The 20,117-nt window shown below is 42.8% G+C and overlaps 1 protein-coding gene across 4 annotated transcripts in view; it reads left to right on the forward strand.

The window, feature by feature from the left end:
• The window catches only part of LOC137227817 (tyrosine-protein kinase JAK2), a 375,133-nt gene that overhangs the window by 18,767 nt on the left and 336,249 nt on the right, over positions 1–20,117 (forward strand). Inside the window, exon 1 of one of the 4 annotated variants that reach the window (XM_067744302.1) lies at positions 11,158–11,461. The exons of 1 other annotated variant lie outside the window; for it this stretch is intronic. In XM_067744302.1, coding sequence (XP_067600403.1) covers positions 11,326–11,461 — 136 coding nt within the window. In that variant the 5' untranslated portion in view covers positions 11,158–11,325. Of the gene's footprint in view, positions 1–11,157; positions 11,462–20,117 lie in introns of those variants that run through there. 2 more of the 4 variants (XM_067744295.1, XM_067744297.1) reach the window with 2 other exon arrangements.

Here is a 20,117-nt window from a genome sequence, read left to right on the forward strand (position 1 = left end):
ACACACATCTTACCTTTCCTCTATGAACTGCACCTCAGGTAACCAAATAGTGGATGAGAGTAAGTTTCTCTTTATGGAAATATTTGAGATAATAAATGAAAAATAAATAATTGAATTTGAATATTAGCATTTTGCAACCTCTAATGAATTAATGGAAGTAGGCAGTGCTCATCAATGGCTGCCAGCAGGCAAAAAGAAGAGACATCTAGACGTTACACGCCTTATGACAGAAGTGCACATCCTACCTGTAAAGTATGCCTCCTGTTTCGTAGCCCCCTCCAAATTTGAACTTGAATCTTCTGAGTCGTCCAATATCAGTTACTCCTAGGAGATATTTAGCAACATCTGGAGGTTGTTTTTGGTTGTCACAATTGGGAGAGGGAGTGCTATTGGTGTCCAGTGGTTAGAGGCCAGGATTGCTGCTAAACATTCTACACCACATAAGACAGCCACCCACAATGAAGAAATATTTGGCCCAAAATGTCAATAGTGAGAAAACTGAGCCTGAGGAAACCCACTTGAGATCAAAAAATCAATTTATATATAATTATATATACTGTGAACAGAGGAACATGTCAACTGACATCTTAGGGATGCAATCGACAAAATCCAGACTGTGGTAAACTCTACATGAAAGACAATCAAAATAGTTCCTTCAGCAAAGAAATTGCAAGGAAGAGGGGAGAGAGAGAGAGAGAGAGAGAGAGAGAAATGAGGAGCCATTAAATTAAGAGACCTATGAAACCAAGCAATTAATACTGATTCAAACAAACTAAACAAATTTTAAAACCTTTGAATAGTGACTGGATATTTGACAATATTAAGAAATTATCCTTTTAGGTGTTGTAAAGGTATTTGTTTATGGTTTTTTTAAGTAGATTTATTTATTTATTTTATTTTTGCCTGTGTTGGGTCTTTGTTGCTGTGTGCAGGCTTTCTCTAGTTGTGGCGAACGGGGGCTACTCTTTGTTGCAATGTGTGGGCTTCTCATTGCAATGGCTTCTCTTGTTGCGGAGCATGGGCTCTACGCACGCGGGCTTCCATAGTTGTGGTTCACGGGCTCTAGAGCACAGGTTCAGTAGTTGTGGCACACGGGCTTAGTTGCTCCATGGCATGTGGGATCTTCCCGGACCAGGGCCCAAACCCATGTCCCCTGCTTTGGCAGGCAGATTCTTAACCACTGTGCCACCAGGGAAGCTCTGGTTATGTTTAAAAGGGGGTATTTATCTTTCAGAGATACGGATCTTTTAGAAATATTTACAGATGAAACGTTATGTTGTCTGGAATTTCCTTAGAAATAATTTAAGATGGATATGGATGGATAGATGTGGGTCTAGATGAAATAAGATTGGTTGTGAATTAATAATTGTTGAATTAGGTAGATAAGTACATGAGGGTTCTTTCTCTGGTATGTTAAAATTGTACACATTAAAACGTTAAAAGATTTTAATCATGTATTTTATAAAATGATGGTTATAATAGATGGTAGTTTTTTTTTAATGTCCTTTACTTTAAAATAAAAGGGTGGCATCTTTTTTTGTCAGTGTATTAGCTACCTATTACTGCATAACAAATTATTCCAAAACTTTGCAGGTTCAAACTTTATTATCTCTTATGGTTTCTGAGTGTTAGGAATCTGAGAGCCGTGTAGCTGGGTGATTTTGGGTCAGTATCTGTTACAAGGCAGTAGTCAAGATATTGGCTGGGGCTGCAGTCATCTGAAGGGTTGACTGAGCCTGGATGTTCCTCTTTCAGGATGGTTCACTCACATGGTTGTTGACTGGAGGCCTCAGTTCCTTGTCACATGGTCTGTCTACAGGGTTGCTGGAGTGACCTAATGGCATGGCAACTAGCTTCACTCACAGCGGGCAATCCAAGAGAAAGAACAGGCAGAAGGCTGCAGTGCCTTTTACGACCTAGTCTTAGAAGTCAAACTGTCACTTCTACCATATTTTACTCATTAGAAGTGAGTCAGTGAGTCACTGAGTCCAATCACACTAAAAGGAAGATTAATTAGGATCTACCTATTGAAGGGAGTATCAGAGAATTTGTGGACATTTTAAAACCACCACAATTGGTCTCCTTTTTCCTTTTAATTTTACAGGTCTGTAACATCCTAAAGTGATAAAACTATAGTCTCAGAAACTCTCCTAATATAAAAAAGACTACAGAGTTGGTTTTCAATATATTGAAGGACGGTACCTACCTTTTACTCACGAGGTTAAGGTGCCTTCTTACTTATGATCAGAAGAGTCAATCTAAATGGAACCCTAGTAGTAGATAATAGTAAATTAGTTTTAAAGGTGAAATTATATGTTGAAACAATTTGAAAGGAACATATAAGGATGAAGATTTTCAGTTAAGAAAGTACTGAAGGGTAGGATAAATTCTGAAGGGTAAACTCATTTGCAATATCACTAAAAATGCTCAGTGGAATTACAGGAGAGCAAATATACAGGATTGTTACAAGTAATGAATGAAGCCAGCTCTTAGCTTCTCATCTCTCAGATATCCCCAGGCTCGTCATTATCAGAAACGTTCACAGTAGGCTGGATATAATCCTATAGTTTCCTTTATTGAAAACCCTGTCTTGTGCAAAATGTGTGATATAAGCTAAACAAGGGCACTACTTCCTCTGTACCGCTCAGACATTCGTATTGGTCGTATAGCTACTCTCAGATGCCTTGTATTTTCCTTTTTGCATGTCTTTCTTCATCATATCAGAGAATCTCAAAGAGTAGTTCCTGGACCCCGTGCAGCATGAGCACCTGGGAATTTTTAAAGACGTATTTCTAGAGCCAATCCCACACCTAACAAATCAGAAAATCTTAGATTGTGGCCCAGGAGTATGAATTTTTTAATAAGAGCCCCAGGTGAATTTTTTGTACAATAAAGTCAAGAATCAATAGATTAGGCTGTGAATATCCTGGAAACAGGGTCTGAGTCTTTCTCATCTCTACATTCTTAGACCTTTATCCTGTATCCTTTTACATTTCTTGGCATGGCCAACCTTGGCACTCTAGTAGGTGTTAGATAAATTTTTATGGAATTGAATTGAGTTGGGAAAATATCCACATATTGTGAAGTTTTAACTCCACAAAGTCATGAAGAGATTCTAGGTAATGAGACTCTTGGGCTTTGCGTGGGTTTGGTGAAGTTGTCATGTATTGTTTTTGCCTATCTATCATCTGTTACCTCTTGTGATAACAGAACTTTAATTTTCCTTAGGGGAGCCACTCCTCCCTCTTGCTCCATTCTTGTAATTTGAGAGACACTGATACTACTTTTTGTACAAAGGAGATGAGAATGTGACTCAGATTTGGCCAATCAGAGCACCATACTCCTCCAGACAACTGTGGTCGGTTCAGAAATGAGTATGTGATCCAAGCAGGGCCAGTGAATGCTCTACTCCACATTTGCTGATGCTGCTGGGAAAGAGGTGGCTTATTCATAGTGGGTTTGCCAAACTGGTAGAACATGAGTCTGGATTTTCTAATGACCATGTTTGTCTCCATCTAATGCACTTTCTGTCTCTATAGATTTGCCTGTTTTGGACACTTAATTTAAATGGAATTATACAAAATGTGTGTGTGTGTATGTGTATAGCTTCTTTCACTTGGCATAATGTTTTCAAGGTTCATCCATGATGTAGCATGTATTAGTGTTTCATTCCTTTTTATGGCTGAATAATATTCCACTATGGATATACTCTATTTTGTTTATTCATTCATCAGTTAATGGACATTTGGATACCCTTTAACTTTTAATGAATCAATACACTCCTTTTTATGGTTAAGCACTGTTTTTTTTTTTTTGCGGTACACGGGCCTCTCACTGTTGTGGCCTCTCCCGTTGCGGAGCACAGGCTCCGGACGTGCAGGCTCAGCGGCCATGGCTCACGGGCCCAGCCGCTCCGCGGCATGTGGGATCTTCCCAGACCGGGGCACGAACCCATGTCCCCTGCATCGGCAGAGGGACTCTCAACCACTGCACCACCAGGGAAACCCGTTAAGCATTTTTAAGACAGTGAAAGATGTCTGTGAAAGATGTCTTTCACTGTCTGTGACAGTGAAAGATGGTTCTGAATCAAATATTGGAACATGTGATTTGTTGAGTGATGAGTGTTATTTGATGGAGATAGTGAATAAAATATAGGAACTTAAGACAGTCCTAGAAAATCAGGAATGTATCATTTATGTAACAATGCCACATTTGTGTATTAGGCGTCAATTAACATTTGAAGTTTCATAGTTATAAATCCTAATATTTAATAATTATGATATGATGGCTTCAAGATTGGCAACTTGTGGGACTTCTCTGGCAGTCCAGTGGTTAAGACTCCGTGCTTCTGCTGCAGGGGGCATGGGTTTGATCCCTAGTTGGGGAACTAAGATCCCACATGCCATGTGATGTGGCCAGAAAACAAAAACAAAAACACACAAAAAAAGGATTGGCAGCTGGTGCCTTAAAAATTCTGCTGTGATTGTTTATCACCTGCCGATCATCCACTTCTCTTTCACTCTCACAGTCAATGAAGAGAGTTTATGATTGTGAAACAAGACTGAGGTCCCCCGCCCTGCTCCTCTCCCAAAGGCTCTGAAACAAGCACAGAAACTTTTTCAGCTTTTATCAGTGTTTTAACTCTTCACAATTATAGAAAAACAGAGGTTAAATATCACAATCAGGGTGTCTCTGAGAATTATAAGCATCTTTAAAAGTGTTAGTTATGGTTGTCCCTAGTCATCATATAAATATAAATGGGACTCAGGGTGTTGTCTTATAGTTCCCAACCTGTTGTCTTATGTCCCAACCTTCTTAGACAGGGGTCCACGACCCCTGGGCCACGGACTGGTCTGGTCTGTGGCCTGTTAGGAGCCCGGGCCGCACGGCAGGAGGTGAGCGGCGGGTGAGCGAGCGCAGCTTCACCTGTATTTACAGCCACTCCCCATCACTCGCATTATCACCTGAGCTCCGCCTCCTGTCAGATCAGCGGCCGCATTAGATTCTCCTAGGAGGGCGAACCCTCCTGTGAACTGCGCATGCGAGGGATCTAGGTTGCGTGCTCCTTAGGAGAATCTAATGCCTGATGATCTGAGGTGGAGCTGAGGCTGTGATGCTAGGGCTGGGGAGTGGCTGCAAATATAGATTATCATTAGCAGAGAGGTTTGACTGCACAGAGAGTATAATAAATCAGTTGCTTGCAGACTCATATAAAAACCCTATCAGTAAGTGGCAAGTGAAAACAAGCTCAGGGCTCCCACTGATTTTGCATTATGGTGAGTTGTATAATTATTTCATTATATATTACAATGTAATAATAATAGAAATAAAGTGTACAATAAATGTAATACACTCGAATCATTCCAAAACCACCCTCCACCCCCGGTCCGTGGAAAAATTGTCTTCCACGAAACCAGTCCCTGGTGCTGAAAAGGTTTGGGACCACTGTTCTTTGATGTTCCCTTGGGAGAGGGGCATCTGTTTGTCATAGAGAGGCTGGACCATATGACTTGTGTTTCTTGAAACTTGGAAAGTCTATCACCTCCATCAACTCCTCGGTTAACACCTTTCACAAGACGTTTAATCAGGTGTAGGAGAGAGAACACAGACTTTGGAAGCCAGACAGACCTGGGTTTGAAAACCAGTGTAGTAATTTTTTTTTTTTTTAAAGTCGTAGGACTCTGGAGATGGACAGGGGCCTGGGGGTCTCTAGGTCCACCTGCTCACCTTTTATTTATTTATTTTTTTAAGATGTTGGGGGTAGGAGTTTATTAATTTATTTATTTTTGCTGTGTTGGGTCTTCATTTCTGTGCAAGGGCTTTCTCTAGTTGTGGCAAGCTGGGGCCACTCTTCATCGCGGTGCAGGGGCCTCTCACTATCACGGCCTCTCTTGTTGCGGAGCACAGGCTCCAGACGCGCAGGCTCAGTAGTTATGGCTCACGGGCCTAGTTGCTCCACGGCATGTGGGATCTTCCCAGACCAGGGCTTGAACCCGTGTCCCCTGCATTAGCAGGCAGATTCTCAACCACTGCACCACCAGGGAAGCCCCAGTGTAGTAATTTTACAAAGCTGTGTAACAAATTACCACAAACTCAGTGGCTTGAATGCATACTAATTATCTCACAGTTCCTGTGGGTCAGGAGTTCAGGCATGATTTAGTTGGGTTCTGTGCTTCACAGCCTCACAAAGTTCTCATCAAGGTGTCAGCCAGGACTGGGTTCTCGTCTGGAGTCTCCACTTCTAATAAAACTTCAACTTCTAAAGTAGTGACTTTAACTATTTGGATGTGTAGATTTATGCATTTCATCAAACTTCGGAAGTTTTGCCCACATATTCTTTCTGTCGCTGTCTCTCTCTGCTCTCCTTCTGGGACTCCCATTCTGTGTATGTAAGCGTACGTCTTTTTTTTTTTTTTGGCCGTGCTGCATGGCTTGTGGGATCTTAGTTCCCAACCAGGGAATCGAACCTGTACCCCCTGCAGTGTAAGTGTGGAGTCCTAACCACTGGACCACCAGGGAATTCCACCCCCCCCCCCTTTTTTTTAAATTTTCTCAAAGTGTGATCCTTAGGCCAGAAGCATCAACATCACCTGGGAATTTGTTAGAAATGTAAAATCTCAGGCCCTACCCCAGATGTACTGAAGAAACTCTGGGGATGAGGCCTAGCAATATGTGTTTTAACAAGCCCTCCAGGCAGTTTTGTTGCATGATAAAGTTTGAGAACCATTGTTTTAGACAGTTTGAGTTTATTGATTTAGGCTAGCCATGTGTGTTTTAATTATAGTCACACTTACTAAACTAGAATTAATTATAGTCACACTTATTAAACACCTACTAGGTGCTAAGCACTGGGCATACAATGATAAGACGATTTCTGCTTTAAGTGATAGGACACAGTCCTCACACTCACTGGATCACAAAGTATTGTTAGGTAGGCTGCCACATAAACAGGTTTCAAGAGGTTATAAGGGGATATATATGGAGGCTTCCCTGGTGGCACAGTGGTTAAGAATCTGCCTGCCAATGCAGGTGACACGGGTTCGAGCCCTGGTCTGGGAAGATCCCACATGCCGCGGAGCAGCTAGGCCCGTGTGCCACAACTACTGAGCCTGCGCTCTAGAGCCTGCAAGCCACAGCTATTGAAGCCCGCGTGCCACAACTACTGAAGCCTGTGCATCGAGCCCGTGCTCTGCAACAACAGAAGCCAGCACAATGAGAAGCCTGCACAATGCAACAGAGTAGCCCCGGCTCGCCGCAACTAGAGAAAGTCCATGTGCAGCAACAAAGACCCAACACAGCCAAAAATAAATAAATAAATAAATAATTTAAAAAAGGACGATATATATGCAGAAATGTACTTGTGAATAGTTATTGTGGGAGCTCAAAGGAGGAGCACAGGACACAAACATTCATCCTAAAATTGGAGTGGTGTAAGCATTAGTTCCAGGTTGAGGTGAGAAAAAACCCATTGAACCATTATGATTTGAATAAAGGAGATGATGAGATAGCAGAGTGGGTAGAAGTGTGATGCTGAGTAACTTTCTTAATGGACTGGGAAGAATCTGTTTCTACTCTGGCCCCCAAATCCACTACTGAGCCAAGCACACTTTTATCATTATTAAAGTGCAAGTATTTGTGGAAGTGATTACAAAGCAAAGTATATGTCATTTATCATTTAGTGTGAAAGAAAAATCTATAAGCAGATTTAAAAAATTGTAATGGATGATTTTGAAAATAAACAAAAGTAGAGAGAACTGTATTATAAACCCCTATGTACTTACAACCCAACTTTTGAAGTAGTTGGTGTGAGGACCAAATGAGATCATGTGTGTAAAGCCTTTAGCATAGAGCCTTAATTTCAGTAGGTTTTCAGTAATGGCTTGTGCACTAGTCAGGGTTCAAACAGAAAAGCAGAACCGGGCTTCCCTGGTGGCGCAGTGGTTGAGAGTCCGCCTGCCGATGCAGGAGACATGGATTCATTCCCCGATCTGGGAAGATCCCACATGCCGCGGAGCGGCTGGGCCCGTGAGCCATGGCCGCTGAGCCTGCGTGTCCGGACCCTGTCCTTTACAACGGGAGAGGCTACAACAGTGAGAGGCCCGCGTACCGCAAAAAAAAAAAAAAAAAAAAAAAAAAAAAAAGCAGAACCACTCACTAGAGGTTTATTGTAGGGATCTGACCTTATGCTATTGTGAGGGCTGGTTTCACAGTCTGTATGAGGCTGTCGTCTTTGCGCCTGGTGATAGAGCCCAAAGTCAGCAGGATGAGCTGGAACTTGCATCAGTCTCTCACTGACTCCAAGCCTCTGACTCCAGTGATGGGAGTGACCAGCAGAAGATGGTGTCCTTTGTCATGGAGGTAGATACGCAGCTGGCCTAGGAATCGGAGTTGCTAAGTAGGATCAGGTGGAAGCTGGAGGAGCTTTGGGCCTGGCTGCTGCTCCATGCCAACAAGGTAGCTACGTGAGCTGCAAGACAGCCTGGTACCCTGCAGTGACCTTTCAAACATAAAAAATGTGGCTGTGACTTCAAGTTTGCCTTTGAAATCTCATGCAAGATGTTTCTTGTGGTTTGCTAACCCAGAATTATGCAGGGAAGGGGATTCGGGGATATGTAGTTTCATTATCTATTACTGTGTAACAAACTACCCCTGAACCCATAGCTTAAAATAGTAACAATCATTTATTTAGCTCAATTTGGGCAGGCCTCAGTGAGGATAGCTTATCTGTGCTCCATATGGTGTCAGCTAGGGTGACACCAAAGACTTGTCAGAGGCTGGCTGGGGACTGGAATCATCTGAAGGCTTCCTCACTCCCATGTCTGGCAGCTGATGCTGTCAGCTGGAACAGCTGGCACTAAATCTTTGTGGTCTCTCTGGCATGGCAGCTTCATGGTAGCCAGACTTCTTATTAGAGGTTCAGGGTTCCAAAGATATGAGATGACAGAGACAGACAGACAGTGACAGAGAGGCAGACAAAGTTTTTATTCTGGTTCTGCCATTTATTAGTGATGTCACTTTAAACAAGTCATTTATTCTCTCTGAACCTCAGTTCTCAAATATTAAAAATCAGAACTTATATTGGAGGTGCCCAGAAGAAGACCCTGAGGCAATAATTTGAGTGAAAGTAGTTTATTTGAGAATTAATCCCACGAAATATCAGAAGGGAGCTAGGAAGGATACGGGGAAGGGAAGGAAGCCAGTAAAAGGTACTTAAGCAAGTAACCCCTGTAGACCAGCGCTCACCAACATTTTTGGCACCAGGGACCGGTTTCGTGGAAGACAATTTTTCCACGGGGGATGGTGGGAGCGGGATGGTGCAGGCAGTAATGCGAGCGGCGCGGAGCGGCAGATGAAGCTTTGCTTGCTCGCCTGCCGCTCACCTCCTGCTGTGCGGCCCTGTTAGTAATGGGTCTCGGACCGCTACCGGCGTTGGGGACCCCTGCTGTAGGCAACTGAAGATTAAAATCTCTGAAGGTCCCTCGGGAAACGCTGTAGAATCTATGTCTCAGAGCTATCTCACTCAAAGTTTAAGGGCGCTGGGATATTTATACATCAACTCCCATCAGCCATTGGTTGAGGACTCTGGGGGGGGGGGCGGGGCATTAATTCCCCAGCACCTTTGCCCTGCTGAGTTCCATACAGGTGGGAAAAACCCTCAGACAAAGAGATCTAGGTGCTGTTGGAGGATAATTAAGCACGTTTGCACTGAAAATAGTAAGAGCTGAAGGGATATGAACAGGGCACAGACAGGGGTTGCTACAGAAGATATTAGTTGTTTTTTAAGGTTGTTGAGTAATTAAGATGAGATGATATTCAAAACATACACTCCTGGTGTGATGGTTCTTTTCCTTGCTTTGGCATCCTCCACAGCAGGATTCAAGGGAGGCCCTCAGAGGTCCTGGAGTTTTCAATACTGTCAACTTCCTAAAAGAAGTCTCAAGAAATGGCAATAATGTGCATGGATTACCCACCTCCCTCAATGAACTTCAGGGCTGATTCTGTTAAACTCAACATACACCTCTAATAACCTGTCACCCTATAGGAGTTCAGACCTTCCAGTGGTTCCTCATAACTGAGTCTTACCCACATAACGCTAGCCACCTTCTTTAATCTTACTCAAGCTCTGACCCCTTCCAGAACCCCCTCTTCCCCCATGTGTTCTGGAACTCATAATCTGGTGACATTGTCCAAGAATCGCTACAAACCAACCGTATTATGGTATTGGACTCCCAAGTTTGTAATCATTTTATAGATAACTGCGTTATCTTTGAAGGTTGTTGAGCAGAGGAGTGACATAATCCAATCTTTGGGAAGCTTTTGGTGTGCAAGATTAGAAGAGGATGGGAAAGAGGGAAGACCTGTGTGTGCGTGTGTGTGTGTGTGTAATTTATTACAACTATCCATTTTGAGGCATGCAAAATGGGAGGACCTGACTTGGCAAAAAGCACAGTGGCTGTAAAGGGAAGCCACTGATGTGAAAAGGGCAAAGCTTGGTGTCTCATAAGTAATGGCCTGGTGTCGGAAGACTTTGGTTCCTGTGCATGCTGCCACTGCCAGCCTTGCAATGTTCCTCGAGTCTTTCCCCAAGTGTAGGGCGGGAATGGCACTACCTCTCAGGATTACAGCGGGCGCGAGGGCATAGGGCCGGCTGCGCGCTCAGCACGGTGTCTGAAACAGGGTAAAGCGCGCCAATCCTGTTTTCTCTTCTATTAAGAAAAAGGCGGGGGAGCTAATAGCATACACATCCCAGAGGTTGCCGTAAGTAGTGTGGCTAAGTACCGGGCATGTAGGAGAAACTCAAACCCAGTCCACCGCCTCCCCTTGCCCCCACGCGGGGAAAGACCCCGCGGAAACTGGTGGGGAAGGCGTGCTCCATCGCCTCCGCTCCCAGGCCGCTCCCCCGTCCCGCGCTCCTCCAGCCAAGCGCTGTTGCCGGGGCCCGGGCACCGCCCAGCGCCAGCGCAGGCCAATGGTAGCGTGGCCCAGGCACCGCCTAGCCCCAGTGCAGGCCTATAGCGGTGCGCCCCGGGCACCGCCCTGATCCTGCACCAGCCAATAGCGGAGCGGCCCGGTGCGGGGTCCGCCCCCAGCCGGGCCGGGAGGCGGAGAGGCGGTCACCGGCTCCGCCCCACTCCCCTCTGACCCGGTGTATCGTCTCTCTCCCTTCCTGTTCCAAACCACGTGGACGCGCCTGGGGCTGCGGGGCTGCGGGAGGGAGCCCGGGCCGCCACTGCCGCTGTCGCCGTCGCCGCCGTCGCCGCGATACCCGCGCCCGTCCAAAGTCGCCTCGCCCCGGCCGCCCGCGCCGTTGCAGAGGGCGTGCACATGGCGACCCAGGCGCACTCCCTCAGCTACGCGGGCTGCAACTTCTTGCGCCAGCGTCTGGTCCTGTCTACTCTGAGCGGGCGCCCTGTCAAAATCCGAAAGATTCGGGCCAGAGACGACAACCCCGGCCTCCGAGGTAACTCCGGGGCGGGCAGCGCGCAGCGTGGGCGTGGGGCGCGAAGGGAGACCTAGCTGATGCCCTGGGGGCCGGCGCACAAGGAGCCTCCGGGGCACGTTGGGGAGGGCTCATTGCGTGTCGCCCCCACACCCGAACGAACGCGCAGGAGGCTGTGTGGGAGGCGGGGCCGCGCACCAGGGGCTGAGCTCTTCTGCGCTCGGCGCTCGGCGTCTCCCGGGAGCTGGTAGTAAACAGCTACACGTTTTTCAGCCTTACGTGTTGCAACATATCCCAGACATCGCCCCCTCGCTTGTCTTGAGTCCCTCTTGCTCTCGCTGTAAACCTCGCAATGGAGAAAAACAGTTTGTTGGACCGAAATGTGGTGAATCGGCAGATGTAAAGATGGAAAGAAATTTGGAGAGAAAAGTACCACTGGTTGGTTTTGTCCCGTCCCCAAACAGGTCTCAGAAGCAGCTGCCCCCTTGGACACCACCGGCTGTCCCTGTCGTCATGATTTCTCGGCAGCCCCCACACATCTCCTTGGGTGTGGATTAAAGAATCTTTTAAAATTATGTGTTTTTTTTCAGCAGTGGCTGTGACTGATTTGTGCAGGACAGGAGCTTTGAGATAAAATTTTAACAATCATGGGCCTAATTGCCTGGACTTTAGTAAAGGATTGGTGACAAGTGCTAAACTATAGGCTTCCAAGTTCTCTTTTTGCCCTGCGAAGGTGGATAGATGAAAAATAAGGCCCCATTTAAACCTATATGAAGTTGATTTGTCTCCGAGTTTCAACTGGCCCCCTGAAATGACTCATATATTTAAAAGCTTCTGTCTGGTTATCCCAAATTGGGAAAATCAGTTCAACAAAAAAAAGGAAAAACCTATCTGCAAATTGAAGGAGGAGAGGGTTTGTGGTTGGTCCTCAAAGCTTTCTGGGCCCTGTTGATGTGTTTAATTTTGCACTGGCTCCTGTACAAGGTGGCCAGCCTATTTCATCATCAGTCTGAATGCACCTTCTGGATGGTTACATTTCTGCTTCTCTTGAATGGTGATTGGTTGCACATAAGCGGAAAATGCCATGTCATTGATGGAGATAGAAGATTAGGAAGGAAAGAATCAGATGAACCTCTGTACCATGGAGAGGAACCAGGTGACAGTAACAAAGGCTTGTTTTGGTGCATGATTGTTACTGCCCTCACTGTACTGCTCAAAAACACTGAAGAAGTTGAGGGACCCCTAGCATGGTTTATGCCAGGTGCTCTTCCTCTCAACATTCCTTGCCTTTATTTTGAGTCTGGCCCTTGGGCAAAGCAATTGCTTGACTGCTCTACTCTCTGGCCTTCCCAGCCAACTCTCCCCTTCACCCCTAAATTAGCCTAGAGAACTCACCACTAGCTGGTTGTGGTAAGAAGACAGGCTTCTACTTCTGTGGAACACTGGGAATAGCTTTTTTTAAAAAAGAGAAATAGAAGTACTTTAGCCTGGAGACCTGCAATTTCTAATGGAAATATAGTGCCCATAAGATACAATTTAGTGATGTTTTCCTTTCTCCCCCGTGCACTGTTCATGAGCATCTCTTCACTGCCACACACATGAACGGGGCTTGGCCACTTGGCATTTTCCTGAAAAGATTCCAGACTCTGGTACCTGGGGAAGGTAGTACTGGTTGGCACATGTGCTGGTATTTTATGAGGAATACTGTGTATAGCCTTATTTGCCTTACCTTATTAATATACTAGGGGGAAAAAAGAGACTCCTAATTTAGACTTCCTTGGCTGGATTCAAGGCCTCAGGAACACTATAGACATTTGCTTAATTTCTAAAGAGGGAACTGAGGTATACGTATATACAGGCGTTCATAGACATATATATGTATCTTTGTATACATACCCAAGTGTAAGTATAAGTGTATATACATGCACACATATACATAAATACATGTAGCCCCTGACACATGATATGTGATCATAGTCAAACGAGTCTGTGGTAGCTTGATTGGACATGTAGCCAACGGACTGTCTTATCTGTCATATTCCTTTCTGACTCTTCCTGACTCAGATTCTGAGAGTTGGAAAAAACTCAGCATTTGCAAAAAAATCTTCAGCTCAAGTGCAAGAATTATATCTCCTGAAGGTGCTTGCTTAAATATCCCCTCTGGTGTGAGCTTTGGAGGGTGGGGGTGGTACCTCTGGAACAGTCATTCAGAAAAGGTTTATTGAGCCCCAGCATGTGCAAGGCTTTGTGGAGTTGTAAATGAGAGAAGCTAGTTGCCGCACTCTTGAGGAGCTTTCTAAGGAAGAGCTGAGACAGTAGCCTGAGTACTTTGAAGTAGGAAGTTGTAAAGGGGCTCAGCAGAGTTAGAGCAGAGGCTTCCCCTGAGGTTATGAAGGAAAGCTCTATGGATTTTCTGATCTGAACGGATAGGATTGAGATGGTGGCTGCAGGAATCATTGTTGGTGAAAGAAACAGCTTTTAAGTCAAAAAGTTCTTCATTTTCTTTATTATGTGGAGGTAAAATCTTCATTTGTTATGGTCATAGTAGCTTGGGAGTTAAGAGCTTGAGCTCAGTTAGATCTCAGTTTGAGATGGGGTTCTGCTTTTGCTATTATCTGTTGGACCTCCTGAGCCTCAGTTTTTCATCTGTAAAGTGGGGCCAATACTACTGACTTCAGAGGGTTATTGTGACGATTAAATAATATTTGAAAGTGTACTCAACAGTGCCTGGCGTGTAGGAAGAATAGATGTGAGCTGATTTTATTATTATGTAGCTTCTGTCCACTGGTATAGTTCTATTCTCTGATATTTGAAATCTTTTCCTGCTTCTATATGGAAACTTTTCAAATATTTAAAGAGAATTACGTCTTTTCTGTTTTCTTTTCAGTCTAAAGGTTTCCTTTTAGGTGATGGCTTCCAAATATTTGTGTGTTATATGTATAATGTAGTGGTTCTTAACCAGGGGCAGTTTTGTTCCCCAGGGGATATTTGGCAGTGTTTGGAGACATTTTTGGTTGTCACAACTGGGAGGCTGCTCCTGGCACCTAGTGGGTGGAGCCCAGGGATGCCACTAAACATCCTACAGTGCACTGGACAGCTCCCCACACAAAGAAGTATTCTGTCCAAAATATCAGTGCTGATGTTGAAAAACCCTGGTCTACTAGACTTAATTATTAACCTTTTTCTTTTCCTTGTATCCCTAATGGTTGGGAATAGCAGCATGAGGTACTAAGAAAACTGCATGAGGATTCAGAAGGGGATGAGACACAGGTCAGACTCTGTGACTTCTGACAGATTTGTTAATCTCTTAAATAAAACTGCTTCCTTTGAAAGAGGAATTGTAAAGAATGAGAAGAATTTGAATCCCAAAGAAAGATGATCCTGGAATGGTTTTTATTAATTATGCAGCCACATGTGTAATTTTTACTTCACTCTTGAGGAACATGAAGGATTATATTGTCTCATTAGACTCTTTCCATCAGTGAGGACGAAATAAAATTTTTTTTGTTGCTGTTTTACTGAAGGTAAAAAAGGCAAGACATAGTTAAGTAAGATAGCTGGTGAAGTTGAATATCCAGTCAGTGACAGAGCTGGAAACAGACGGCAGCCAGCTCCAGCCTGGAAGGCCTGTTCTCCCATCTGACTGCTTGGTGGACTTGAGTGTTCCTCAGATTATAAAGCAGCTGTCCAAAGTGCTTCTGTTTCTGGGTTTCATGAGGGCTGTATCTTGCAGGGTTCAGTTGAGTTAACATTTTCTGGATAAGGTGAGGTCCATATGGAAAGAATTCCACAAGAATGATAATTTTTTAAAGTGGGAATACAGAAATGATGGACTTGGGCAAGAGCCCTGGTTTATCAGTTAGGACGCGGGACTGCTGCTACCCAAGTCCCTGAGTAGGTCACATGACTAAGCCTCGCTGTGAAACTGGAGAGAGGAGTTATTTGGTCTTAAGCAGATGAGATTCTGAAAAAGGAGGGGTAAGTGGAATTTTAATGAAAAGAATCCTTTAAAATGTGCCACACAGAGATCCTTAAAGGTAAAATATCTTTTGGCAAACTGATACATTGTTTTGGGGATAAATCTGGCTGTTCATAAATTGGATCTTCTAAAAGGAGGATTGTAAGGGAAAACTATTTTTATCCTCTACTTTCAATACTTCTGACACCAGATGTGTGGGTTTTTCTCACCACACCAAGTAATTCTCCAATTCTCAGTGGATGTTCACTGGTGTGCTACAAATTTAACTCAATTCTGACACTGTCTCGGTGGTGATAGCATCAAATCCCACAGGTTAAGGGCTCAATCCCACAAGACTGCCCTCCACCCCCTCAGGTGCCAGTCACAAGTCGCAGTCGTAAGTCCAGGTCACTCATACCTCTGGTTTCCCAGACCGCCTCCTGGGATCTCATATTTTGCTAAAATTATGTTTCACGAAGCTCAGGGAAACATTTACTTACATTTACCAGTTTACAATAAAGGATATTATAAAAGATACAGATGAACAGCCAGATGAAGAGGTACATAGGGCCAGGTCCAGAAGAGTCCTGAAATAGGAGCTTCTGTTATTGTGGAATGGGGTTTTGTTACTCTCCCAGAATGTGGATTTTTTTTTTTTTTTTTTTTAACCAACCTGGAAGTTCTCTCCTTGTTCAAGAGTTTTTATAGGGCTTAATCTCTAGGCACACCTTGACACCCCCCCACCCCCGCAGAAGTCAGTGAGTAGGACTGAAAGTTCTAATCCTCTAATCATTTGGTTTTTCTGGTGATTGGCCCCATCCTGAGGCTGTCTAGGGGCTCCACCCTAAGTCAACTCATAGCATAAAGTCAGGTGTGCTCAAAAGGGCCTCTGTATATGAATAACTTAAAAGAGACTCCTGTGGCTCTGGAGCTTTCAGGGGTTTTAGGAGCTCTGTGCCAGGAACAAAGACCAAATACATTTCTTGTTATACCACAAGGATGCACCTATACTTTATTTCAGTATTGTTTGGGACTCAAAGTTGTTGATAACTAGAATTGGGGGAGGCCTGACTACTATACTAATGATAAGTGGAGATTTTATATTCCTACCAGCAATGTAGGCATGATTCAGTTTCTCTGCATTCTTGCCAGCATTTGGTGTTGTCACTATTTTTAATTTTAGCCATTCTGATTAGTGTATACTGCCGTCTTCTCGTTTAATTTGCATATTCCTGATGGCTAATGATATTAAACAACTTTTCATGTCTTTTGCCATTTTCTAGTAAGATTGTTTTCTTTTTCTGTTAGGTTTTGAGAGTTCTTTACATATTCTAGTCCTTTGTCAAATATGTGGTTTCCTAGTATTTTATCCCACTCTATGGCTTGTCTTTTTATTCTCTTAACATGGTCTTTTGCAGAGGGAAAGTTTTAATGAAATAGAATTTATCAAAGTTTTCTTTTATTGCTTGTGCTTTTGGTGTTAAGAACTGTTTGCCTAGCCCTAGATCCTGAAGGTTTTCTTTTTTTTCCTAAAAGTTTTATAGTTTTACATTTTATATTTAAGTTAATTTTTTTTGTATGAGGTTTAAAACTTAGGTTGATGTTCATTTTTTTTTGCCTATGGATGTCCAACTGCTCTAGCACCCTTTGTGGAAATGGCTATCTTTCTTCCATTTAATCACTTTTGCACCTTTGTAAAAAACCAGTTGGGCATACTGTGTGGGTCTCTTTCTGGATTCTCTGTTCTGTTCCACTGATCTATATGTCTATCCCTTTGTCAGTACCACAACTGTCTTGATTACTATATGTATATAATAAATTTTGAATTTGGGTAGGCTGATCCCTCCAACTTTATTCTTATTTTTCATGATTGTTTTAGCTATTCTAGTTCCTTTGCCTTTTCATATAAAGTTTAGAATAATCTTGTCTTCATCTATACAAAAAAATCTTGTTAGGATTTGACAGGAGCTGTGTTAAACCTATATGATAACTTAGGGAGAGTTACCATCTTTACTGTATTTGAGTCTTCCAATTCATAAACATAGTATATCTCTCCATTTATTTAGATCTTTGTTTTCTTTCATCACCATTGTGTAGTTTTTAGCATATAAGTCCTGTACATGTTTTGTTAATTTACACCTAAATGTAAATTAACTTTTTTGAGTTAATTTACTTTTGTAATTTACTTTACAATTGCTCAACTTTTTTGAGCAATTGTAAAGGGTATCTAATTTTAAATTTTGGTCTCCATGTGTTTATTGGTAGTATATAGAAATACAATTCATTTTTTTTGGATGTTTGTCTTGTATCCTGCAACCTTGCTGAATTTACTTACAAGTTCATTTTTTGGGGGGCTGCATTGGGTCTTTGTTGCTGCGTGCAGGCTTTCTGTAGTTGTGGCGAGCAGGGGATACTCTTTGTTGCAGTGTGCGGGCTTCTCATTGTGATGGCTTCTCTTGTTGTGGAGCGTGGGCTCTAGGAGTGCAGGCTTCAGTAGTTGTAGCGCATGGGCTCAGTAGTTGTGGCACACGGGCTTAGTTGCTCCATGGCATGTGGGATCTTCCTGGACCAGGGATCAAACCTGTGTCCCCTGCATTGGCAAGCAGATTCTCAACCACTGTGCCACCAGGGAAGTCCCCTACTTAAAAGTTCTAAGTGTGTGTTTTTGCTGTTGTTGTTGTTAGATTCTTTGGGATTTTTTTATGTAAACAGTCATGTCATCTGCAAATAGGAACAGTTTTATTTCTTCTTTTCTGAACTTTATGCCTTTTATTTCCCCCTTACTGCAGTGGGTAGGACTTCTAGGACTATGTTAAATAAATGTAATGAGGGCAAGCTTCCTTACCTTGTTCCCTATCCTAAGGAGAAAGTGTCCACTGTTTTGCCACAAAGTATAATGTTAGCTGTATATTTTTTTCGATGTTTTTTTTATCAAGTTGAAACTCTCTTCTATTCCTATTTTTCTAAGATTTGTGTGTGTGTGTGTGTGTGTGTGTGTGTGTGTGTGTATGTGAATGAGTGTTGTATTTTGTCAAATGCTTTTTCTGCGCCAATTGATGTGATCATGTGATTGTTCTTCTTTAGTCTGTTAATATGGTATATTGCATGGATTGATTTTCAAATATTGAAGCAGCCTTGCATTCCTGGAATAAACCCCACTTGTTCATGGTGTGTAATTCTTTTTCTATATTGCTGGATTTTATTTGCTAACATTTTGTTAAAGATTTTTGGGTATATATTCATAAGTTATACTGATTTGTAGTTTTCTGTTTTGTACTGTCTTTGTCTGGTTTTGGTATTTTAAACTATAATAATACTAGCTTCAAATGAATTGGAAACAGTTTCCTTTTGGTCTTCTAAAAGAGATTGTGTAGAATTGATTTTAGTGCTTTAAACATTTGGTAGAATTCTCCAATGAAACTATAAAGGCCTAGAGATATCTTTTTGGGGAGTTTTAAAAAATATGCTTTCAATTTCCTGAATGGTGATAGGGCTATTTAAATTATCCATTTCATTTGATGAGTTGTGGTAGTTTGTGTTTTTTGGAGAAGTGGTTCATTTCATCTAAATTGTTTTATATATGTAGAGTTCATAGTATTCCCTTATTATCCTTTTGATGTCTGCAGGATCTGTAGTGATATTCCCTGTTTCCTCATGTTGATTTGTGTCTTTTTTTTTTTCAGTCTTGCTAGAGGTTTGTCATGTTATTTATCTTTTTAAAGAGCCATCTGTTTCACTGATTTTTCTCTATTTTTCTGTTTTCAATTTCATCTGTTTCTGCTATTTTTATTATTTCCTTCACTTCCTTTGGATTTATTTTGTACTTTTTCTAAGTTGAGTGAGACAGATTATTGGAAACCTTTTCTCTTTTCTAATGTAGGCATTTAGTGCAATAAACTTCCCTCTCAAGACTGGTTTAGCTGTCTCCCACAAATTTTAATATGTCATGTTTTAATTTTCATTCAGTTCAGTGTGTTTTTTCTTGCCTTTAAGACTTCCTCTTTGAGGGCTTCCCTGGTGGCGCAGTGGTTGAGAGTCCACCTGCCGATGCAGGGGACATGGGTTCGTGCCCCGGTCCGGGAAGATCCCACATGCCGTGGAGTGGCTGGGTCCGTGAGCCATGGCCGCTGAGCCTGCGCGTCTGGAGCCTGTGCTCCACAATGGGAGAGGCCACAACAGTGAGAGGCCCGCGTACCACAAAAAAAAAAAAAAAAAAAAAGACTTCCTCTTTGATCCATGGATTATTTATAAGTGTGTTGTTTAACTTCCAAGTGTGGGTATATTTTCCAGTTACCATTTTGTTATTGATTTCAGTTTGATTTCATTATGTTTGGAGAACATGCTCTGTATTCATTTCAATTACTTTAAATTTGTTGATATTTTTTAATGGCCCAAGATTTGGTCTATCTTCATGTATGTTCCATAGGCTCTTGGAAAGAATGTATATTCTGCTGTTGTGAGTTGGGTGTTCTATAAATGTTGATTGGATTCTGTTGGTTGATGGCATTGTTGAGTTCTCCTTTCAGTTTGAACAGTTTTAGTTTTATATATTTTGCACCTTCGTTGTTTGGTGCATTTAGGCTTGCTCTGTCTTCTTGGTGGATTGGCCCTTTTATTATTGTGTAATGTCCTGCTGCATCTTTAGTAATTTCCTGAGGTGGAGGAAATACTCTAGTGCTTTAGGGTTAGAGAAAGGTTAGGTTAGAGAAAGGAAAGGAC

Source organism: Pseudorca crassidens, chromosome 7 (genome assembly GCF_039906515.1).
Source record: "Pseudorca crassidens isolate mPseCra1 chromosome 7, mPseCra1.hap1, whole genome shotgun sequence".
Classification (NCBI taxonomy): domain Eukaryota; kingdom Metazoa; phylum Chordata; class Mammalia; order Artiodactyla; family Delphinidae; genus Pseudorca; species Pseudorca crassidens.